We start from the raw sequence: 26,212 nt of genomic DNA on the forward strand, positions 1-26,212 counted from the left end.
TAAAATTGTACAATGACTTCAACAATAAATCAGTGCATAACTAATCACAGCAATTGTTTAAATGTGTTTTCACATTTAAACACTATAGTAAGTATTGTAGTAAGGTATTACAAAGTCATTAATTCATTAAAATTTTAGGAAACGCAAGATTTTCACAATCCATTGGATTTTTTAATGTATATTAAACTATGTAAAAAAACCCCACAAACTAACCAAAAAGAAAAAAAAAGAATTAATGAAAGACTATAAGGTCAGAGAGCATCAGAAAGATCTAGAAAAATGACAGAAGTCTACCAAGGAAAAAGTTCCTTCTAGATATATCTCCATACAAAAAATTGCATTAATAATTCATCATATTTAATGTTGAGGTTTATGTTTTCAAAGACCTCAAAATATTATTCAGTTAAACATATTTAATTCATACAAAACAGTTCGATGAAAATTTTGAGGGAGCTTTCATTAATTGCATTTACTAAGATATAAAGATGATTTAAAACTACATTTCCATATTGAAGATATATTTCCTTAGAATATTTAAATGATAAGTAGTTCCACAGGAAGCAAAAAGGAAGGACATTTTTATAAAAATGTTATGTAGAATAATTCACAAACAACTTCACATAGATTAGATAGCAAGTATCTGTCATTTAAGAAGTAAATATTGAGAAAATGAATGCCCTGCTTTCTGTAAGCATTCCATTTACAGTTATGAAATACTTCTGTCAGAAGATAAGAAAGTCCAAATAAAAGCAGTAATGACAGTGTACTTTATATTCTTGAAAAAAAGTATTTTGTTATTTTTTCTAAGCTAATCATGACAATATGGACATGTTCATCCTAGAGGTGTATACTTATTATTATCAATTAGATTATTTAAACAAGACATTTCAGCAAGATTAAGCTAAACATGTAACTTAGGAGTGTTAAGTGCTTACTTAAAGTGAAGTTTGCAATTAATTGCTTCACTGAAGTAGCTACTGTAATGAGCTTTTTAAGTCATTGCTGATTACAGTCATGCTATGGAATAAATAGAAGATGTATTTTAAGAAAGCTGCCTTCTTTTCCCTAATTCATTCAGTGAATCCAGAATCCAGTGTTTGTAACATTACAAAGCTTGAAGAGATGTAGAGGTACCAGAAATATTCTGAAATCCTCTAATAAATCAGACTTCCCTTCCTCCAAATAACAAAAAAATAAGAAAAGAAAATGAAAACTTAACAATCAGAATTAATTGCTACTGGAAAGAAAATACAAAAAGCTTTATTCTACCTTAATTATGGTTCATTAAAATTTTGTGCTATGTCTAGTAATGGCTTATTAATTTTTAATGCTATTATTACTCCTGTTATCATTATTCATAAAGTACTACTACAGATAATATCGTTATTATCATAGGATTATCATCATTATATTATCAACATCTTTATATAAAATACAGTACTAGAAATATTATTTAAGAGTACACGACAGATTAAGACTAATATATTACATTATATAAAAAGCTACTTAGCAAATTATATTAAAAATACAATGAAAGATTATTCTGGAGGGTCACAGGATCTCACAGATTTATTCAACAAGGTGCAGCACATTGCCCAATAGTTACAATGGCAGTGTTTTGGAACAATGACAATAAGTACTGGAACTTTTAAACTTTGATTGTACATCCTTTTGAGGAGATGAATACACACAAACTATATCCTTCCTTACTCATTATTTTGTTGCAATACAGTATACATAGGTTACATTTTAAAGGTGCTTAATATGGTCTCTGATTTTTTAAGTTAGTCCTAAAAATTCATTTCAGAAAAAAAACTTATCTCCCTGATCTACATGAGAAGAAAACACAGGAACAGCTCAGGTGAAAGAGGAAATCCTGAAATAGTATCAACGTCTCTCTGTCCCTCTAATTTGCAACAACCCTTGAAGTTCTTTGGATTATTAATGGAAAAAATAAAGCCTACCTTTTAAAATTCTAGTTAGTGTTTATTCAGAGATGCATATGCTTTTCTCCTATTGTAAGGTAAACAAAACATGTAAAAAATCTTTTTGGATTTGTTCTGGTATTTGTTTTAGTAAGAATAGAATCTTTGCCTAAAGCAGATTATCATAAATTTGATGGTCAGTCAGTCAGGGCTGAAAGCACTTGCAAATGAGCTGAGCACAGGTTTGTTTGTTTGTTTTTTTTTTAAAGGTGTAAAATATGAAGATGCATGTGACTTTTGGTATAAACCCTATGAATGACTCATAAATTACTGGAGTAACTATAAGTCAGTTGATCCATCAGACTATGATATCATGATTTATAGGCCACTCAGGGAATATGTTTTATAGTTTTAATATAAATATGAATTATATTCTTCTCTGTTCTTTTGATATATGCAACAACTATACCTGATTGAACAGAACAATTCATTATTCAGTCATCACTATCAAATATTACCCACAAATCCTGATGTCACACCTCATGAAAGAAAGCTTTTTTATGGGTGTCATGCCCAAAGACTTGTTTGGTATTGAGGTTTAAAAAATGATATGCCATTTCACAGAAGAAAAAAACTCCGGAGAGACTGAAATGAAGCCCAATGTAAAGGAAGTCTGAGAAAAAGATTTAATTCCAATGCTGGCAGCAGTCAAATACTTGAATTTTAAAATGATCTCGTATTGACAATTTGGCATTTCTTTGTGCAATGTATTTTCCACTGGCAAGAAAAGAGTGTAAACGCAAAAGAAATATAATTGATCTTCTGCTATCTTGTTTTTATGATTTAAATGTATTTGCCTTATTACAGTAAGAAGGTGACTTACTGCCTTTGCAAATGTGATACATCTATAACACTTCAACATGGAAATCATTACTTTACAGAAAAATTGTATTAGCAAAGAGTTGAGCACGCAAACACTCAAATGTTAGGAAAGCCCACAATTAAGCCTACTTAAAACTTTCATTTAGTCTTATTGTACATTCCTCCAGTATCATGCTGTGTATAAATACAGACTCAAGAACAAAATCCATTTCTCAGACTAGACTAGAATAGAGTATAATAGCATGGGTTAGCTTGGCTTGGAAGGGACTTTTAAAGATCGTCTCATTCCAATGGTCCTGCCATGAGCATGGACATATTTCACAAGATCACGTTGCTTAAAGCCCTGTCCAACCTGAGTTTGAACACTTCCAGGGATGGGGCATCCACAACTTTGCTGGGCAACTTGTTTCACTGTCTCACCACCCTCACCTTAAAATATTTCTTCCTTATGTCCAATCTAAATCTACCCTCTTTTGGTTTAAAACTGTTGCCCGTTGTCTTGTCACTAAAGGCCTTGGTAAAAAGTCTCTCTACATCTTTCTTACAAGCCTCCTTTAAGTATTGAAATGCCACAATAAGGTCTCCCTGGAGCCTTCTCTTTTTCAGGCTGAACAACTGCAACTCTCTCAGCCTTTCTTCGTAGGAGCAGTGTTCCAGCCTTCTGATTATTTCTGTAGCCCTCCTCTGGACCCTCTCTAACAGCTTCATGCCTGTCTTGTGCTGGGAGCACCAGAGCTGGATGCAGTACTCCAGGTGGGGTCTCACAAGAGAGAAGTAGAGGGGAAAATTCATTTCCCTTGACCTGCTGGCTACACTTTTTATGGAAGCCCAGTATATGATTTACTGCAGCCCAGGACAGGACTGGCAATCTGGAGCCTCACTTTATTGCCTTAGGCACCAAAGAATGTAATTTTTCCAGATGAAATGACTCAGGATTAGAGTCACAAAAAATGGCTTAATTTTGTCACAAGTTAGAAAAATATTTGCTATGAGCCCCCAAAAAGATCTTATTTTATTTCCATTAGTATTCACCCCTTAGGACTTAATCCGAAACCATTTTAGAAATATAATAGTTTTTCAACAATCCCTTTTTCCTTCCAGGATTACTATGACTGAGAAGCTCCATCGTAATTGTCTTTTTGCTAGATAAAGATCATCAGATTTAACATGTTCAAATCATGTGTATGTTTATTATTGTGCTTGTGGAAGAAATGGAGTGCAATTAGAACATGTTTCTGCGCTTTCTGGAATACCTTGCTTTCCAAGTACAACCGGGTAAGATCCTTACCTCATATTCAGCTTTATGCTGCTACATTAAAATTCAGAACAGACTAAAAATGCTTAGACTTCTAGTAATAGGAACTATGATTCCCCCAGTAAAAATAACATAAACAAAATATTTAATCTGCTTCCCTTAAAGAAGCCGTAGTCCTAAAGGGAAAACTATGTGGAAAAAAAGATGTTCCAGAAATATTAAATGGCTGAGGCAACAGTCATAATGTACCAAGGGATTAAAACCCACAAATATTTCTCACCAAGTTAGACTAAACGTATTCTTCTGTGTACTAAATTCTGTTATGAATCTCTCAGAGACCATAAAAGCTATTTATTTCTTCTGATCTAGTATATATCTTCAGTCATTCCAGCTATATGCAGAGTATCCTGAGCCTGTAATTAGCCAAGTTGGCTTGCCAATCAAACTTCTCTGACAGTTCTTCCTCCCCTCAGACCTAGTGTGCACAGGCTGTTTACAACTCAGATACTGAGATGTGACAGATGCGGGAGTCTCAGAAACTCAAGATTACCAGTCAAATGCAATTTAGAAATGTTCTTTAAGTATTTCCAGTTGCTTCCTGTCTTTGCTGCTTTTTTAGGTGGCAAAACCACAGCAGTGATAACAAAGAGACATCCTTTCTCATTGCTTCTGTTTTTTTGAATTAAACATTACAGTATTTATTTCAACAACAGAAAAAAGTGTAATTAAACTTAAATTTTGCTGTTTTAAAAATCAAGCACTTTTAAAGTCCTCTCATTATCTTAGAAATAAATAAAAATAATAAAGGTAATCAGTATGAACTTCCTTCTTGCCACAAGTGAAACAAAAGGTTTCACAGCACACACAAATTCAGTAACTCAGTCATGAACACGATGGAATCCCCACTGTTCCTTATGTAGTGCAATTGCACCGCTGAATTGATAACTAAACATGAAAACATCAGAGTGTAAAACAAGGAGCTGACCGGCAATGGTACTCAGAGCTGCATCTTCCCTAGGGTTCTGGTAAGGAGACAAACTTTTCACTACATTCCGAAATACACAGTACCTAAACGATTCAGGTTATATATTCAAACCCTGTGCTGTGAGACTTCACAGAATAGTACTTAAGATGCAGCACTAGCTCCTTGCAAGCATGGGAAGCAAATATTTTACTGTTCTCAATGTGCATACACTTTTCTTCCTCCCCAAAATAATGGGCCCAGAGAACAATCCCAGGCTATATTAAGGTTCAACCTCATAAGTATTTTTCTGTTGTCAGAAAGTCAGTAGAAAAAATGAGAAATAGCATTATTAATTCTATCATTCACTATACAATATTCATATTCTTTTCTTTCTCCTGAGATGAGAGGTTATCAAAAAGCCTTATCCTTCATAAAATGCTAAGATCTTCATTTTTTATGACATGGAAATTTGCTTGAATAAGCATACCTATTAGCAATCTCCCTTTATTTTTAGATTGGTATCTTTATAAAAAGGCATCTACCTTGCAAAAAGAAGTCTGCTACCTTAATGCCATTACTTGTTATATTCTAGTTAGTAGAAATGGCACTTTTTTTTCCGTCATGAAAAAGCAGTCTTTGAATCAAACCAAGCTTAGTACCATTCAGTAAAAGGACAAGTTTAATCTTAAATCCATTTTAATGTAAACTTAAGAACATTTTAAAAAATCAGACTAAGATTAAGCTATGCAATCTCATGAGCACCTCCTAGTATGCAACACACTCATTAAGACATTAGAATGGGTTTGGTGAATGTGACTACAACTATGGACTCTTTTTGCCTACTCATATGTTTTAAGGGTATATCAAATTAATTTCATTATTAGAAAAGCAATGTTTTTTATTTATAGAACTCTTCTTCCCAATTATAGTATATTAGGACATCCTAAAATGGGATCAATTAGAAGCAATCTGAGAAAACATCTATTAAATGTATAAAGGTATCAGGTCCACAGATTCATCTGCTTTGCTATACAAATTCATTCCTATAGAAATGGCAAAAGTGGAAAAAAGTAAAAGTACTGACAAAACTTATTTTTTTAAATATTCAGTATGAATTTATTCTGTCTAATTCTTTGCAGAATTTAGTTTGTGTGTGTTACATCTGCTCGCACTGGTATACATCCTCCAGTTTTACATACATTTACTTAGTCCTGACAACTATTTGTTCCCTTTTATTTACAATGACTATTTTAGATGCCCTGAGAGATTAAATAATTTTGAAATAGGCTTCTTGGAAATCATGTAAATTATTATTGATAGGTGTCAAAAGGCTATTTTGTTTGGTATAGCGACTGTTAGGTTTACCTAGTCAGGAGGATAGATGAACTCAGTACATTGCTTTGGCAGCAGCTGAACAAAGTCTGGGGTTTTTTACACATATATTACAGTATAGCTACATAATATCTCCACAGTTTCTGTTTACCAACATCTGGGCACTACTTTCTTATAAGCAGACAACACAATGATTAAGTCTTTTCTTGATTACCTTACCTTATTTGCAGCATCTTCAAACCCTTGAAACACAATAAATTACATTTTCTGTCACACCAAAATGCCATAGACTTTATGCCATTTATGCACCTGACAGTGCAAGATCCCAGAGATCGGCGATATGTCTGGACTTGCCTTGGCCTGAGCTGGTTTTAGCTCATTTTAAGAATTCCTAGCAGTCAAGTAATTATTACCTACCACATTTTAGGTTATGCTCTCCAAATTCCATGTATGCTAAAGGCCTGTAAAGCCCTGGCAGTTACTACTTACAGACAATAGTCCTTTATAGTAATTGAAGCTAGGGAAAGGAACTTTCAAAGTTTGGCTGGGAACCAGTATGAAAGAAGCAGACTGTGGTAAAAAAAACATGTAGAAAGTAGTCCAAGTGGAAGCCAAGACTGAAGAGTAAGAAATCCCTATCGTGAACATCATATCTTTCCCAGCAAAGAGCTTGGGATGCTTACGGCTGCCTCTTCCATTCTACATAAAAAGACAGAAGCTGTCAATGTTATGCTCCGTAAGAGCACTGGGAGGGTGAACATAATACAACAGAAATGGGGTAAATAGGAGGAAGTTTTTGCATTACAGTTTCAACTGTATTGCTTATGATTTTGTTCTGTGTTAACTGACTTGGACAATTTAACTGTGTAAGCGTTAATTGGGCTAACAATAAATTCTTAGCTTTCTATATATGATATGCTTCCTTTCGCCCATAAGATTTTGAATGTGACACCCATGCCAGCCTCTCATATTTTATCTTCCTCCAACATCTGTATCCCATAAATAGCAGTTAGGCAAGACACAGTGTGTATTAAAATGAGTTGTCACAAGCAATATGCCAACTGGGTAGCCAGCAAGCCAAACTGATCTATGGAGCAATGCTGCATTGTTCCTCTGAATAAGGGCACTATTTCAGGACTCTTTCATCCACGTTACTAATATTGCTTTTCAAATATATATAGGAACTGTGAAATTTGACTGAAATAATTGGCCAATGGTTTCAAAATTGCATAACAGAAGTATATCAAGGAGCATGACAGTCAGACATCACAATAAGTCTTGTCATCCAAGCAAATCAGGGTAAGATTTATTTGACGTTTGACTTACTGAAATGAAAACATTTCTAACAACAGGGAACAAAGGAGAAGGAAAGAGAAACATTTTGGAGTAGTGAAGAATTCTTTTTAAGTTCAGTTTCAGCAATTGCAGACTAAGAGGAAGAGTGAAATCCAGAATTAGAATATCAAAAGAAGTAGGAAAATCCAGAGACGTTCTGGAAGACAAGATAGCTAAATATCAAGGGCTGGAAAAGTCAGCTATCAAAAGCAACATATACTTTGTATGAAGAAAAATAAAGCAGGTATCAAAATTGCCCAATTGTAAACCACCGGCATATTCTGTCAGAGCATGTCAGAGGAATGGTGAATACACTGAAACACAATACTTCCAGAAGTTTTTCTTAGATTATGAGTATCTTGAATCGAGAATACAATTTCCTACATGTTCTAAATGCTGCTGAGCAAGTTACTTGTGCTTAATAATATTAAGCCTAGAAAGAATTACCAAAGGAGAAATGTTATCAACAGAAATGGCTAGTGCAATCTGGGATCTTAGAGGCAAAAGAGAGAATTTGTGCTATCTGAAGAAAAATAAGCACAATCAAGGTGTTCATATTTAAAAAACAAAAGTCAAAAATCTGTTCCTAGAATGTAGAAAAGGAGGTAGATGGAAGAGGGAACCTAAGTCAATTAGAAGCTCAGTACAGTGAGCTTAGCTTATAAATCCTAATCACTTAAAAATTGAACATATCAATGTTAGCAATTTTTCACATTAGAAAAAAAAATCTGTAATAATAAGTACCTTGTAACAATTTTTTTCCCACCATCTTTTTATTTGAGTGGATTATGTTGTGGACTTTTTAAAGTTTTAAAACCATGTGTTTTTTAATATATAGACAAAAACACTGTGCTTCCTCAAAACAGTCAGTATTCAGGAATGAGTCACCCCAGAGTCTCTTTATAAGTAAGGAGCATTACATAAAAATGAACTGTGTGAGTTGCCTTTACTGGAGAAATTGTTTTGTTTCTCAGTCATGGGGAAAATAAAACTGGATAAATGTATATGCATTTGGTAATTCAAATACACCTATAACTACACCTTTTGAGAAACAAGATAATAAATACCAGTTGTATTTTTTATTTGAAATTAGAATTACTCAAATGTCAGTTAATTTAACTATATCTCTTTCTTGGTTCTGAATTTTCTATCTACTATTATAAATATTAGACTAATTGCTAAAGTTAGAAAATTCTTATCAAATTATTACTATTTTTGAGAACTTACTTTTTTCTGGATTATTTATATAAATATTTGCAAAATACTACTACAAGAATGGTGCCTGTAACAGGCAAAAGATAAAAAGTGAAGTTGTGGTTTGACTGAAATAATCGACACAATTGTTAGCTTCAATAGGCCCAAGATTTTGTCTGATTTTTAGAGCATGGGTTATGGCAATCAGTTTAACTTCTGAACATACATGTAATCTTAGCTATACTTGAATAGCATGTGAATGATTCCCTGGGCTCAGTTTCCTGTTGCTGAGCATACTAAATTGTTCTAATGGGAAACAAACAAGATTGGCTAAATGAATAAAATAAATAAAAAGATAGACAAAATATAACAATACATTTTCCTGCAGCTGTAGTTCTATGAACTGTAGCACAGATTACAGACTCTTCCCGTCTGGACTGATAAGCAGATATTGCTTAAATATATGGAATAAATTAAATGTAAATAAATTTGCCTAAGACAGGCTAAATACAGAAAACCATATCACAGAATAATAGAATACTTTGGGTTGGAGGTGTTTGAAGTAGATCTATGTCAACTACATTATGTCATGAACCAATCAAAATATATGTAATTTGTTTTTCCAAATCTATGCCATCTTTTACTTTGACCCAGACTACCATTTCCTTAAACATCAACAAATGTCACTGTCCTTGCCAAAATCATAGAATACCATGTACAATAAATATATTCTGATCCAGATACACAAGAACAGATAAAGATACAAAAAGCTAGGCATTATGATGATTAAAAAGCAAACTCAACCTGTCTCCTTGTCCCCCTGCTGAAACTGTCATAAATTGTTAAAATATGAATGTATGTTTTCCTTTAAAGGGAATGCAAAATCTTGCTGAGCAAGCTGGAATATAGCCTCTAGAAGAACGTATTAGGGAGCCTACAATTTAAGATTTAACTATTAATTTCATGACAGAAAATGCTGTTAGTCAGGAGTTAATCACATGTAGTTGAGCCTATAAAGACTCAATGCCATTAAGGAAGAGCTTGTAATAGTATGGAAAAACACACGAATTAGAACCAGAACAAAGATTATTGGAGAATATAGAGAAAACATAGCACATAGTTTTGTATTTTATTTATTCTACATTTCTGCAATTTGCCACTTTCCTGTCTTTCCAGAACATTCTAAAAATCACAATTACCTTTGCTCAGAATAAAAATCACACCAGGTGGGTGTGCTGTGAGCATATTCTCTACTTTTAAGACTATGTGACAGAACAAAACTCCACAGGCAATAGAGAGATGTGACCTCTTTGTGGGCATGCTTTACGAGCATTAGCCTAATTCAGGTGCTCAGAATCATCTGCCAGAAAAGTTTTCCTCTTTATCCATTGACTCCGAATATATGGTCTAATTGTAACTGTATATATGTATATACATGTTATATGTGTATGCAAATAAATACTCTACTGGGCCTGGCTACAATAGTTAGTTTTCTTCATAGCAGCTCATATGGTGCTGTGTTTTAGATTTGTGACCAAACTAATACTGATAACACACTAATGTTCTGGCTTTTGCTGAACAGTGCTTGTACAGCATCAAACCCATCTCTGTTTCTCGCTCTGCCCCACCAGTGAATAGAATCATAGAATCATAGAATCATAGGATCATAGAATCATAGAATGATTTGGGTTGGAAGGAACCTCAAAGATCATCCAGTTCCAACTCCCTTGCCATGGGCAGGGACACCCTCCACTAGACCAGCTTGCCCAAAGCCCCATCCAACCTGGCCTTGAACACTTCCAGGGAGGGGGCATCCACAACTTCTCTGGGCAACCTGTTCCAGTGCCTCACCACCCTCACAGTGAAGAATTTCTAATATCTAATCTAAATCCACCCTCTTCTAGTTTAAAGCCATTATCCCTTGTCCTATCACTACACTTCCTGATAAACAGTGTCTCTCCATCTTTCCTGTAAGGCCCACTTTAGGTACTGGAAGGCTGCTATAAGGTCTCCCTGGAGCCTTCTCGTCTCCAGGATGAACAATCCCAACTCTCTCAGCCTGTCTTCATAGGAGAAGTGCTCCAGCCCTCTGAGCAGCTTCATGGCCCTCTGGACTTGATTCAACAGGTCCATGTCTTTCAGATGTTGTGGGTCCCAGAGCTGGACGTAGTATTCCAGGTGAGGTCTCACAAGAGCGGAGTAGAGGGGCAGAATCACCTCCTTCAACCTGCTGGTCACGTTTCTTTTGATGCAGCTCAGGATATGGTTGGCTTTCTGGGCTGCAAGTGCACATTGCTGGCTCATGTTGAGCTTTGTTGAATAGATTGGGAGTGTGCAATAGGCTGGGAGGGAACACAACCTGGTAGATGACCTGAACTAAACAAAGAGATTTTCCATGCCATATAAAATCATGCTCAGCAATAAATGGGAAAAGAGGGGATGTTAGCCATCTTTTGCTTGGGAACTGGCTGGGCATCAATCTGCCCGTGGGAGGTGGTGAGTGATTGCCTTTGCATCACTTGTTTTGTTTTGTTTTCTTTCTCTTTTCTTCCACTTATCCTTCACTTATTAAATAATGTTTTTTACCTTGGCCCCCACGTATTCCTTTCTTCTTCCCTCCACCCCACTGGGATTAACCCACAACACATAAGTTTATACAAACATATAGGCTTATATACATATATATAAAAACCTAACCAAGTTACTTAAATTAAGAGCCTAGAATAAGGTGGCATGAATCTCCCTCACTGCAGTTAGATGAGAATTCAACTAGCCGTTCTGTTTTGTTAAACTGTTCAGATCCTGCAATGGGGTTCAAACAATGAAGGTGAAGAAAAAAGCCAACAGTAGAAGACGACAAAAAGTTCACATGTTCAAGTACTGAATTTATGTATTTGAAAACACAGATACAGAATATGTATTATCTGGTGTCTTTTAATTTCTTGTTAATTTTCACACAAGTCTAGGCTGCAAAGAATTATAGAATTTTTCACCTAAATATTTAAAATTATTCATACTATGTTTTGAAATCCTCATTCATTACAATAATTATATAAACTGGAAAACAACACAGTGAATATTAGCAGTATTGTCCAGTAACAGTACACCTTAATGGGATGGAAAAGAGTATCAGCCATATGACCTTTGGCAAGTGACATCACCTTGGCTTCAGGTTTTTATATCAGTAAAACAAAAATTCCAATTCAACACAATTTCAGTTGTAAAAAAGTTCAACCTATGGATTAAAAACCCCACAGATTTAAAAATGCTATATAGTATATGCCTAGCATTTTTAAAAAAAATAAATAAATGACATTTTTTATTTTTCTTTTTTAACCATGAAGTTGTGCTAGTTCCTCTCACCTTGGTATGTCAACTTAAATCCTTGCCGGTTTTCTGAGTGATCACTGTAAAAATGGACAAGTGTTTCATGAGTTGTACTTAGCAAGGGTGATGGGAGGTCCATTCCACTAAACTGGCCAATCATAGAGCTGGTGTGGTGAGGCCCATTCTGAATTTCAAGGAAATCATGATTTGCTTCAGTAGAGAAATTCAGAAACTGAATGTGTGCACCTGCAGCATTGAGAAAGCAAGAAAAATTAAAACTAGAATTTTATAACTCATATTGCTTTATGCTACAGTATGCAAATACAAAAAAAAGGTCATAATATTCTTATTGGCACATTTATATTTTAGTCATCATTCAAAGTGGGATGCTTAAATTTAGAAAATAGCTGCTGAGTATTGCAAGAGTTGGAGCTTCTAACTTTTTGTTTCCCAATAAATACCATAACCTCACATAAAGGGACGAATGAAACAGTCACTAAGTCAACAATCAGATATTTGTCAGGTTCCTAAAACAGCCAACAGAAACACTCAAGGGAGGGGCATGTCACAAATCCTGCTGTGTCACGGCATGGTCAGGACTCTGCCAAAGGAGCATTACTGTAGCTGGGCCAGGCCTTTCATAGAGCCTCAGGATCGGCTCAGCACCCAGGAAGGTTATTCACAGAGTGACCTTTCAGAAGCAGAAGTTTACCTACCTAGTTCCATCTAGTCTACCTTGTTTTTCCTGAGCCAAGTCACCTATATACACCTCCTCTTCCCTCCAGCTTGGGCCAGTGTGTCTTTAGAGCCATTCAACTCTGTCCACAGCACTGTAAGATGCACTGAACTCTGGACTGGTGACAGGTCCTTGCTCAGGATCATTTACCACAAGCCCTCTCCGGAAGTCTGGTAGTTGAACCAGGGCTTTCTCACAAAATTAAAGGGAGAGATACAACTCCTGAAATGCTGAACAGTCAGAAGTATAAGCTTAATCTCATTGGAAGAGCTGTTTTTAAGTTCTGGCACTACTTCATGTGGACTAAGGACTTGGAATTCATGCTTTCCAAATTGTGTGTATATATAGTATCACAAGAGGGATAGAGGATGAACTCCCGTTTTGAAAGCCAAGTAGTACCAAGTAACTTGCAACCACACTGCTTGGGCCTAATCTTGCTCTAGTAGACTATGAGCAACTTTTAGCTGGAATGGAATAAAGCAGAATTACTGAATTAGCCAACAAAGCAATGTAAAATATTCAATGCCTTAACTCTCTGCCTGACATTCTTAAACAGCAGTAGAGACATATTCTTCATTCCAAGAAGAATAGATTAATCACCAGGGTAAGTCATTCACTCAGTCTTGCTCTATAGCTCCTTTCTTTGCATCTGTGGTTTGATATCTAATCATTTGTAGAAAATGGATTTTTTTTTTTTTTTTGCTACAGGAGAAACTAAATAACTTACTAAATAAACTGATTATTATAAAGCATTCATAAGAATATGGGTTGTTTAGCTCTAGTACCTTCTCTGACCCACGCAGAGTGGGAGATATGAAAACAAGTATTTCAGCTGCTGAATAAGACAATTTGTTCTGATGCTATCAATTGAGAGACACATACAGAACATATCAAAGTCTCAATGTCAGCCATATCACTATCTTGTATGGTGTCTGATATGGTTAGTCTGACTTGGGCAAAGTAACTAATTTTACAATGCTCTCGGGATTTAAGATGAAGTAGGACACCAAGCAGCTCGGAAACGTCTTGACTTCACTATCAGCATTTAGTGATTCCCACCAGAGACTGGATGTAAAAGTAGCCTGCTGTTCTGAAATAGTCTCTGATGAGCCACAGAGTACCTTTAAAATTGAATCATTCTTATTTACTTACTGAGAAGGAATTTATATGACTGTTTGTAAATATTCAGTATAGAAAAGCTTTGTATTTTAAAAGTAAAAAGTAGGATTACCAGTATCTTTTAAAAATTTAAACTGCCTAAAATAGCCACAAACATAAACATTTTTTTTCTAAAGGTTTTTCAAAGATATTCATTTCAATTAGAGGACATACTGTATGTGTCACTGAAGCCTTAACTCTAAGTTTATACAAGTTACAATTGTCAATTTGATATGTCAAAATTTTCTACACTAAATCATTACTTACATAAAACTATACAGAATAAAACTGATAGTTATAGAAAATAAATCATTATTCAATCAATCTATAATTATACTACTTCCTGCTCCAATCTCAACAGGATTTCCTCGCTCACTTGAATAGACTCTAAATAACGAGAATTCCAAGCTGAGATAATCTTTTTTTACAAATGTTAATCAATTAACAGCTACCTGAAATCACTGCGAAATCACTGCAACTCACTTGAAAAGATGTACTTTCCATCTGTTTAAAATGTTTGGATTGTACTAGGGTCTTCTTTTATATATATGTATATTTTCATGCAACGAAGAGAACGCTATACTTTGGGACACATTTAGCTCCCACAATTTTATCGGTGCACTTCATTTAAGCACACCTGTGTGCTTCCACGAAGTCAATATCATGGACTTTATTCAGTTAGAAAGTTTGAATAAATGGATGGGAATAAAGGAATATTTACTGAGAGATGAAGTCACTGGGGAGGTTAATTATTTCAGTGGCGTTTGAATCAATCATTACATGTCCGTGAGTGTCCTCTGGATCAGTTTTAATCACAGTGCTAAACTCTAACTCAATCAGTACCACATTAAAATCCTTAAAAAAAAAATAAAATCTTGGAGCATTATTCAATTTTGGAAATGTTTTCTATGTTTCACTGATTTCATGTATTCATTTTGATACAATAGAATGAATGTAGACAAACAGCTCTTACATAGACAAATTTATACTTGTAACGAAAATAGTATCCAAGATTTTGCAGTGGAATTTCTATATGAAACATCACATCAATCACAATGTTTAAACCTGGTATAAAGACATTATCTGTGGATTAACTGACAGAGACTTTGGGGAAAATATCCTTGTAGTGACTTTATGATAAAAGTTGTCCTTTTCTAGTATTTTTGAAAGCAATGATAGATCAATGGTATGAACACCTTGTATCTGTTAAATCCCTTGTCAAACAAAATCTTTTCTATTTATAGGATTACCACTACCAGAGACTTTCTGAAAAGTGAGAGGGATAATAATAGGATACAAGTCTCTTGCATAATTAATCCATGAAACATTGTCTACATGGAAAAGCTTAAAGAAAAAGACCAACTCTGAGAAATATGAAGGATTGTTTTTAAAAGGCCGTATTGTAGTAGCCTAATCAGGATGCCATCATTCCAGAACAGTTGGTTATCATTTGTATTTTCTGCAAATGTAGCTTTAGAATGCCCAAATTAGCCAAGGATGTCCTGTCTATGGTCATCCTAAGGATATCTAAGGCTACTAAGGCGGTAAATATGATGAATCAACTTTACCAGGTATGCACTGATAAAGAGCACTGTTCTAAATAGTAGCAAAGTATTTCTACAAACTAACTTAGTATAATACACTCTACGTAAGTAGTACATCTTATAGAAAAATCCCTCATATGAATGCAATGGAAAGCACAGAAAATAAATTCATTTCCAGAGATGGGTAGAGTGAATTTAATAATAAGCTTTTAAAATTAATTTTCTTATTTGAACACTAGCACTGAATTCACAGTATGGGGCATACTGTTTCACAGCAAGAAAACTTATTCCTTTTTGACTTCTGATAATGATAGAAGATAGTGTTTTATACATGCACTTATAGATCCTTTATTTTCCATGATTACCTTCTCTATCTAATTATTGTTTCTTTGTGAAGATATTTTCCGTATGACGATAGATTTAATGCAAACCTAGAAGCATTATAAATTGGCAACTGTTACCTGGTATTTGGAATATAGTTTTAGAATGTTTTTAATCAAATTCATAGTGCTAGAAATGAGGTTTTGTCCATTTTCATAGAACATAAAAAATACTGTTAAAAAGTCACTTGGGGGAAGATGAAAGGGCATTAAAAAGAAGACCACTGATTAATTTAGAAGTTACATTATCTATTTCATCTGATATATCTTCATACAGCAGATTTTATTCGCTCTGAAATCAGTTTCCGAGAAAGGCTGAGTTTTACAATAACAAGTTGCTTTCACAAAGACGTATTTTTAAACTGCCAGTCATCTTCAAATCAAAAGATAACACCTACTTCTGTAAGGGCTTTACAATACATTGGCTGGATAAAATCTATTCCACACTGGAAATTAGAATATTCTTATATATATATTTAAATCAATTATTACAAATAATTGCTGTTCAAATGTAAGTATACTTACCATATCCAATAGGCAATAAAATTTTCCATGTACAATCTAAATTACTAGGGTAATTTCCAGGAAAACCTGGGCTCAGGATCACACCACCCATGTTTGTCAGTGTTCCACCACATTTAGCTATTAAAAATAAAAAGAAAGTTACTGCATCTTTTAATATTATTTCTTAATGTTTGGCATATGATTAATTCAAAAAATGGATTTTCCATTTTATCCCCATGACCCCCAAGCAGTAAAATTTATCACAGTCAAAACATTCCTAATGGAGGAGACAAAAAAAAAAAAAAAAGAATTAGAGTACAATTCTTAATGCAATATGTTCAACGTGATTTTACTGCAAATGTGTAGTTGTACATATAGACTGGGTAACCCATTGTCTCAGCTTGCCAACTATGGTTAAAAAAGTCTGGTGCTATGTTGAGATAGGCTTCATAATTAGAGGAACAAATTTGGAATTAAACTGAATTACGACACTGATCTGTGATGTAGCTGCAGATCTGCTAGTTAATATAGCTAAAATCACATTTGAGTTTAAAAACAAACAAAAAAAATCCCACTGCATTTTTTCTTTAATTCAGAAAGAGGATAGATTATCTGCATAACATTATTATTCTTTGTTTATTATCTGTATGATATTCTTCAGCAAATTCATGTGTTTGGAGATTGAAAAACCATTTGCATCATTTAGGATGACATAAAGCTAAACTATAAATATGAGAAGCAACTTGTAAAGAAGTGCCTGAGTTTACACCTTTGTAGGACAAAGAATATGAAGGAAGAGTAAGTTCAAGAAATCAAATTAAAATCTTATAATTTATATTTATTATTTGAGGAATGACAACTTTAAAGCCTATGAGCTGTCATGCCAGGTTTTACAGTGAGGTATGATCTGGTAACAGAATTGTGATACTGTGCATAGTGGTAATTGTACTGAAAAAATGAAAATAATCTACTAGTTAGATGACACAAGAAATTGAATCAAAATAGGAAAAACTCCACTAAAAAGCTGAGAAATCCCTCTCAAACTTCTCAAATGTCTCTACCTTCCTGCAATATTAAATACACTATTTAGTGAAAATAATAGATTTTGGGTTGCATTTCTATGAAAATCAACATTTTAAGGGTTGGAAGTGAGAGAGGGTTTGTGTGTTTTAAGTGTTTGTTTGTTTTCTTGGGGGTATTTTATCTTCCAGGACAGCAAAATTTCATGAACTAAAGGAAAAAAAAAATAATCCAATGAGCACATTTCAAATAGGAACTATATTTAATATATAAGGTGAAGCATAAGATTAGCACCAAAAAACCCCCACACAAACCTCAAAGTACACCTTCCTGAATAAATTTTCCATTTCTAAAATTGATTTGAAGGAACTGCACTCCTTTCATATTAATCAGAAGTGACTGCCTCTTTATAAGTTGACAATACAAAATAATATATAGACCCAACTTGACAAGGAATCTTTAAAACCATTTCATGTTAATATTGCCCGATATCATCCCAATCTTTTAAATTCCTCTTAGATATGAAGCTAAAAGAAACAGTTTTTGCTGACTGAATACTAAAGTTAAAAGCATTCACTGAAGAATGCATTTCAAAGCTGAAGTGATAGAACATTATGAGCTGTACTTCCCTCCTGTCCCTTCCTGCTTTTTCTTGAAATAAGCATCCAAAAGACACCAGAATCTTGACTCTTTTAAACTTTGTTTAATCAGGAAGCAATATAATAGAACAAGATTATTATCTACACAGGGAAAACTCAGATCTGTTGAGTAAGGTCTTAGTGTGTTTAAAAGGGAAATTCTTTTCAGCTTTGCTTTTTAACTCAGCATTGTTTAACAGCTTTCTCAGATGAAAAGAGACAGCCTTTTCTGGACCCCTAAAACTCTTTTTCACTCCCCTACCCCTGAAAGCTTGGCTTCAGAGCTGCTCTTCACTGCAGACAGGCCGCCTGCTTCCTTGAGAAGTCTCATCGGCTTCCTGCATGACTTGCCTTGTTCTTGAGAAGGTTCTCCAAGCTGAGCATTCTGCAAAAGGAATCTCTTAACTTCCTCTCTCATCTGAAGAAGATTCAGACTGATTCAAAGCAGACTATTCAGGACAAGCTAAACAACGGTAAACATCTGGGTTTCCTCCTTTGCCCACTGTCACAATATTTTTTTATTTATATACATTATATATGAGGAAAAAGCTTATTGTAATTTTTCAGTATTTCATAGATACATATGGAAACTCAAAAAAGTTTTGAATGAAACAGAATTAAGTGAAGGAACAATAGGCATGACAAAGCCAGGATTTTATTCTGACTGACATTCAGAACACACTGAAAACAAGTAAGTACCCATACCAATGCAGAGAGGAGATGGATAGTTCCAGCGTCGAACTGTTCCTGGCATACAAGAAATATGAGAACGGCCCTGTTTGGAAAGGGCAAAATATTAGATTACAGATACTCATTATGGGACTTTCCAGGAAGGCTGACCTACGGAGGACCTCCTGGATCATCTTATCTGTGTGGGTTTTTTATATCAATCAACTGCATTATAATTACTTTTATGAATTTGTTAAATTCTATTTTCAAATACTTCAGGTTTTATGTTCTTATTTTTCTACTGGATAAATGTTCTAAAACATTCTTCCTTTGATACCTTGTAAACCTCTTCACATTTTTTAGTAAATATAAGGCTGGTTACAGGACAGAATCAGTTAACTCACTCCCTATTTCAATTCCAGGGTTCTCATCCACAGTGTAAGCATACTAGTTCATTTTCAGGCTGCAATCTGGAGTGAATCAACCATTGCTCTGAGTAGTATAGACCCAGAGAGGAATTTATTTCACATCTGCTTGCTACAGATGGTATAGATATGGACCATACCAAGACAGTCATCCACAATTACAGCAGGCCTTGCACTCTCACATGGCCTCACAACATGACCCACTGCATACATGCAACATCTTGGTAGACAGCTATAAAAGTGCAAGTGCCTCTTTATTTAGCTGTCACGTTTAATTTACTCTATTTTTAAAAACATCACAAAACCAAGCAGAACGATGTAGCTGGAAGTGACCTGCAAAGCCTATTTCTACATACTTCAGGGTGGCTGCCCAGGACCAACTGCAAAATGCTCCCAGGTTTGCTTGCACTGGTAACAGTTCAAACTGAAAATTAGCAGTAGCGCAAACAAAAGTCTTTTTTTTTTTTTTTTTGGTCAATTCTGTCCTCTGAGGAACACAGGTTATGCATTCTGCTGTTGGAAAGTGAAAGCTGAATAAACTGGCAGGAGTGAGAGAGTCTGATATAAAGATTGAAACATGGGAGGAAGGTTTAGTTCCTGTTTCAATCATTTGGTTACACAAACTTGGGGAAGTCACTTAGTATCTCCTGTTTATTTTTATTAAGTGTATTAAGGGTCTAATATTTAGTAAGGTAGCACATTTTATCAATATAATATGAAGATTTATTTAAATATTATTTGTCCATAGCACTCAAATTTTCATAAAAATAAGAAAAAGATAGAATAAGTAAATTACAGTAAAGGAAAATCCATTTGATGAAATTACTTCCACATCATTTGGTATGTTTACAAAAAAGAAACTATACACACTACCTTGAAAAAAGTTCATATAGAATTGTATGGAATAAAACTACTTTAATTAATAATTTAGTTAAGTATATTTAGAGAATCAGCTTCTGAAAGGCAAACTGAAGCATTTCAAAAAAAATGGTTTGGAAGGAAAAAAATATCAGTTTTCATTAAAAATATGAAAAATTAAATTATTATATTTCTTATAAAAATACTACAAATTGTTAACAATTCAATAAAATACTTTTTTTAAAAAACCCGACCTTTTTCTTTTAAAGGAAAAATGCATTTATTGTGTCATCTTAGTTACTATCAAAATGGATGAGGTTTTGAATAATTTACTTAATGCAATATTCCCTGTTTTATTTTATTCTCTCTTCCTAGTCTTATATGATTGCATGTCTCTGATGTGAGTCGGGGGAAGCCATAATTTAACTACCACAGTCAGGAAAAAAAGTAAAATGGCCTATAAAAGATCTTTTGAAAAATAAAATGAAATGATTCCTCTGGTTTCAAGCCTCTTCCCAACAAGAGCACACTCTGATTTCAGTCTTTTAAAGTTCCCTCCTGGGGGGAGACACTTAATCCTACAGCTAGCAATTACCTTTCTTATGCATCTCCAGGTAGTAGTTTGAGCTCTATGACTTTTCTCGTAAGTCTCAATTATAAACTAATCCACACCTGATTGTTATTGCTAGCTGTGAATATGTTCTCTAAAGACTGAGGGTAAATTCACAGCTAGAGTGAAAAAAAAACCCAACCCCAACCCACAGATCTGCAAAGTTATGCTGATATATACATGCTGAATAGCAAACATACTGTGCCTCGTAAAACCTTATTTTCACTATTATTTCTTTTTAATTTAGAGCTATTTTTACTTGTCCTATCAGAGCAACATACTATACGTACATGTGTATGCACTTTCTTACAGCAGAGTCTATATAGCATAGAAATCCTTGCTAATATTTTGAAAAGATTCAGTCTTTTCTATTGAATTTGGATATTGAAGGTCTTCTGTTTTACACTCCAGACAAGATCATGAAACCAGTTTTTATGTAAGTCAGATTCCACAGTTAGGATTAAATTAATATATATATGGAAATAGAGGTAAGAAGGATAGTTAGTTAAGGAACAATATGCTGTGAAATTTTAAGAAAGCATTTTATTATAGATTCCCTGGAAGTATAAAAACAAAAGTGCAGTTAGTCATAGTCAAGGATTACAGAAAAGACTTGCATACAGACAAAAGATGTTCTGTGTTTTGTGACAGTGATATACACAATGTAGTAAAGTTTACTATTAACAGATCAGTTTCTTATGTGCAGATCTCTTCCTCACAAATACATGACTGTTTTATACATGAGCTTTATATATGAGCTCACATTTCTGATTTTTTTCCTAAGTAAAAACAGATCTAAAACATAAATTCAGGGCCAACTGTGTATCTTCAAAAGGTTCCCCCTATTCATTCCAAATACTTCTAAGGTATTCATATTCACCTCAATATTTCAGCAGTACTGTTTTAAGTATGGACAGAAAATTTAATGATGCTGTGTCTTGAGGGTTTATCTATTTCTAATCCACGTCATAAAAATGGAATAGTGCCATTTTTTCATAAGCAAAATTCAGCTGTTTCATAGTTGAAAAAGTAGGGAGAGAAGAGTGTGCAATATGATGGGCAATAAAAGTAGGAGTCACCCCACCAAACCTAAGCAGTTTAAAGTTAGATACCCATGTTAACCTTTTGATATCCTAATCAGTGAAGACAGACAAGTAAGGTACCTGTCCTAACACAAAATTTTAGTATGAATCAGCCCTTGGAGGTGTGTGGCTGTAGTTTCACAATGACAGCCTAAATAGCCGACTCAGATTAGATATCTGGCTTTCAGATGGAATAAATTGGATTAGATGCTATTCCATCTCCAGAGGAAACAGTATAGAGGAAGTTTTTCACTTTTTTCTATCAGATCACTGCTATAGGCTTACCAACAATCAGATGTTCACCTATATATATTTCAGTCTTAATGGGTCAGAAGCAGTGACCTGTATCAGAGCAATGAGGTGCTAAAATGAACATCAATTATATGACAGCCCTACCAGCATCACCATCAGATCCTGATCCTTTAACCACAGGGTGGAACTGAATAAAAATACATAAAGAATTCCACACATTTTTTTTCTACAAATATTCAAAATAGAAATCTTTCTCAAAGAAGCAAAAAAAAGATTACTTTTGATTTAATCCAATAAATCCTAGAATACAATTATATTTATTGTTGTGTAATCAAGTTTATTATAGGCTGACTTCCAGATAGATTCTGCATTGAAATAGAATATCCTGAGTCTAGGGATTAATAACAATAAATTTAGCTCAACACATACAAAAAAAGATTATAAGAACACATAAGCTACATCTGTACTAGTAGAAGTACTTGGCTTGTTTTCTAGCCTTGAGGTCAAATGCACATTCTTTTGTATATCTTACTCCTTAAATTTTCTTCCAAATTCACCTCCAAAAGAAAGTACCATGAAGGAAACTGCCTATATCAGGAATAGTCTCTGGCTTATGATAATTACTGGACAGTGATACTTCACCTAGGCCAAAACCATGCCAGCACTCCATTCTTAGCACTGAAGATAAAGTTCAGTTCTCAAAACTTTGCCTTGGCTATACCAATATAGGTACATCTGTAGAGTATGGCATTTCATCATATACTTAGTTTAATGCTACTTTGAAATAGAAAAAGGTTAATGGTTCATTAGAAGTCTTTACATGGAAGTCAGAATCTATTCGGGAATCAAGCTTTAATGACAGCCAGTCCTTCTGAAGGGACTGGATAATAAAAATATGATATCAAATCTTGTATGTCTCTCATTTTTTTACTGACATTACTGCTACCTACAAAGGATACTGTAAGGGAAAGATGAAATAGGGAAAATAAAGTTAATAAAGTCCAAAAGTTAACAGTTTTAAAACAGTAGGTATTTTCAAAATAATATTAAATTTTCCTAAGAGAAAAACTTAAGTAGTTTATATATGAACCGTCCGCTGGTTTGTAAGTAATCCTTGAACCATTAAACGAGCAGCAATTGCTCAGGATGGGTAGAGTAGGCTTTATTGTGCACAAGCCTTGCACCTTTTCTAATTAGTAGGATACACATATGATGGAATCTTTTTTGCTATGGATATGCGATGCTTCTGAAACAGGTTGTTTGAAGTCATGCTATAAATGTGAAGAGCATGGATTAGGTTACAGACTTGACCCTGTATCTGTAATACATGACTGAAAAGGTAAGCATATTGCTGATTACCTAGAGAGACTTTTCAAGTGCAGGTGTTCCCACAGCTAGCCTAGAGCTAAGATGTTCAGTCTAAATCCTGTCTGAATTTTAGGAGAATGGTAAGGAATACTGAGATGAAAGAATAAGCCTATGTATGCTGAGGGAGCACTGAACTGACAAACATCAGATAGGGAGTCATGACGTTATCCTTCTCTGGAGCCGACGTTGTGACACTTTGCTTTTTCTGACACAGTGGTATGGTTTTACATTGCCTTGAGTGGGACCTATTATCACCCAAAATATTGTGAATTCAGATGTATTCAATGTATCACACCAGTGGTGGAATATATGCAAATGAATTAGAGGAACTAATGAGGAAAGAAAAAAGCTTTCAGTCTTAGATTTACATAGTGCTGCGACATTTACAAACAATAGCTCAATAACATGTCTACTGTGGAAACTAAAACAGCGTGTGAACAGTGAACATCTCCAATCTGTGAACTAATTTGCAATATTTCTTTCCTTGAAAGATTTTTATGAGTAGATTTAGCAGGAATAAAATTTGCTTTGGAAACTAAATTTTATAATTTCTGAGCAGAATATGAAATCCTATGATGTATTTTTACCATTGTGGTTAAAATTTCACCTAGAGGAACCATTTCCAAAAATGGAAAAACACAGTATGGTTTTAATAAGCATAGTACTAAAATAATTTTCTAGAGAAAACATTTTAACCATGTTATTTCCTTGTCCGTTTTGATGGTTTTTACTACTCGATGATATGTTAATCTAAGACAAGATTGGCCAGCCCAGAAATTACCGAGGGCCAGACATGCTACACGTTCATAGCTTTATAATGTGGGAGTACTCACATAGGCTCTACTTAAATCACCTCTATGGACACACTACAGACTCTTCATTAAAGTAGGTTTTGTGAGTCTATTGAGATTTTGTTGCAATTATTCCACAGTGTATGATTTGAAGAAAAAAGAAAGAAAGAAATACCTGTAATGTATATCCTGGCTCACACTGAAATGACAAAACATCATTCACCATATATCTATCTCCTGATTTGATCCCATTGCTAGGAATTACTGGTTCTGGACAGGCAGCAAGGCCTACAGCTGAGGAAAGTAAACAGAAATATTGAAAAAACATAGATAAGTGGACAAAATCTCAGCATTGATATTCTTTGCTCTAATGAATTCTTTCCACAGCATTGGGTGGAAAGGGAAAGAGAACAGTAATTACAAATTTATTTCAACATTAAACTGAAACTTTGTTTAAAACACAGAAGTTTTCAGAACTGCCCTGCAGAATACAAATGTTATGACTGAAACGCAAAGATTATATACTGTGACTGTACCAATTATTATATCATGTTGCTATCACACTATGCCATTTTGTTGTCTTCAACCAGTATGGTAATTCTAGTATATTAAACATCCTTTTTTTTTTTTTCTTTTCTTTTTTTCTTTCTGATCCTTGTCAAGGAAATGGAGAGAGAAGGAGTGAACACACTTTATGCATATTCTCTCTTTTCAACAATAGATGAGCAGAACTACTGAGGTTAGGTGGTAGAGCCTTTTGGAAGAGCAGCTAAAGGCCAAGGGTGTTCCTTATGTTTAGACAACTCCATTGACTATAAAGAAGTTCAGACATCTGAAATTTAGTACTCTTAACCTAAAACTAAATCTTTGCACAGGTGTGACAGGACAGCCTGTTCTTAACTATTTTTAAGCCAAATGTTAGCAAACAGAAGATTAGTTTTATGAAGCTTCTCCATGATTAGTAAATTCTCAAATGTGTTCATTTAAATTTGGCAACCTGAAGTACCAGTTTCTGCTTTTAGCCAAGTGCATATCACTTTTCTTATTTTACCTAGCATGCTTATCTAAGGAGTTTGTTAGTACAAATGAAAATTAAATATCATGTCTGCTATCTAAGCTAAAATGCTCCAAATGAAGATGACAGTTGAGAAACTGATGATTAGATTCAATAATTCTGTGCTTTCAAGATTTTCTTTGCAAACAGAAGGACCAGCAGAATTAATTTGTCAGTTTATGGTCTGACAACAGAATCTCATTCCCCTTATAAAATTAAAAACTTGCTCTGAAGTAAAAAATCAGTTTAAAATGTATAATCTTAATCATGAAGTCATATATTAGAGAAAGTTACTACTGAAACATAAATATGTAACTGTTATATTTTATTAAAATATGATGTGTAGAAGCCAGAACAGAATGGGAATTATTTCCACAATGTGTGAGAACAGATCTTTAGAATTTGTTAGCACAAAATTCTGTAGAAATCAGACAAAAATAATACATTTCTGAATGTGCTACTGTGTGTCCTTCAGTTCACTTGTATGAATAAATAACTAAATGCTACAATTTTCATCATCGTCTTATGAAATCTAACCCTTTTGGTGACAGTAAGTGCAACTTGACAGAGTGTTTAGTACAGAAATTACATGATATTTGGCTTTACTCTGATATCTGACATTTTGGAGTCTGTTGTTCCAGATGGTTCATCATGAAACAATATCTGATATTATTCTCTGAGACCCTAATCTTTCTACGGAAATACAATTTTCTTTCAGATAATACTGTTTGCACATTTTGATACAGATAGGGCTTTAACTTTATGCCCTAAACCTTTATGTATCTACTTTTTGTCACTAAAATATAAATGCCTTACAAATCTTAAATACACATATAACGATTTTGTGTTTCCCACTTCACCCACTTCCAGTCAGTTTTTTGCAGCTCAAGGTTTACTTGAAGTAAATAT

The 26,212-nt window shown here is 34.2% G+C and overlaps 1 protein-coding gene and 1 long non-coding RNA gene across 2 annotated transcripts in view; one reads left to right on the plus strand and one right to left on the minus strand.

The window, feature by feature from the left end:
- LOC142600924 (uncharacterized) overlaps positions 1–26,212 on the plus strand; it is a 782,912-nt gene that overhangs the window by 569,060 nt on the left and 187,640 nt on the right. The window lies entirely within an intron of this gene.
- CSMD1 (CUB and Sushi multiple domains 1) overlaps positions 1–26,212 on the minus strand; it is a 1,232,729-nt gene that overhangs the window by 144,486 nt on the left and 1,062,031 nt on the right. Inside the window, exons 38-41 of the mRNA XM_075747278.1 lie at positions 24,425–24,543; positions 18,900–18,969; positions 16,558–16,674; positions 12,251–12,460 (exon numbers count right to left, since the gene is read on the minus strand). Coding sequence (XP_075603393.1) covers positions 12,251–12,460; positions 16,558–16,674; positions 18,900–18,969; positions 24,425–24,543 — 516 coding nt within the window. The remainder of the gene's footprint in view (positions 1–12,250; positions 12,461–16,557; positions 16,675–18,899; positions 18,970–24,424; positions 24,544–26,212) is intronic.

This window comes from Balearica regulorum, chromosome 3 (assembly GCF_011004875.1).
Source record: "Balearica regulorum gibbericeps isolate bBalReg1 chromosome 3, bBalReg1.pri, whole genome shotgun sequence".
Taxonomy (NCBI): domain Eukaryota; kingdom Metazoa; phylum Chordata; class Aves; order Gruiformes; family Gruidae; genus Balearica; species Balearica regulorum.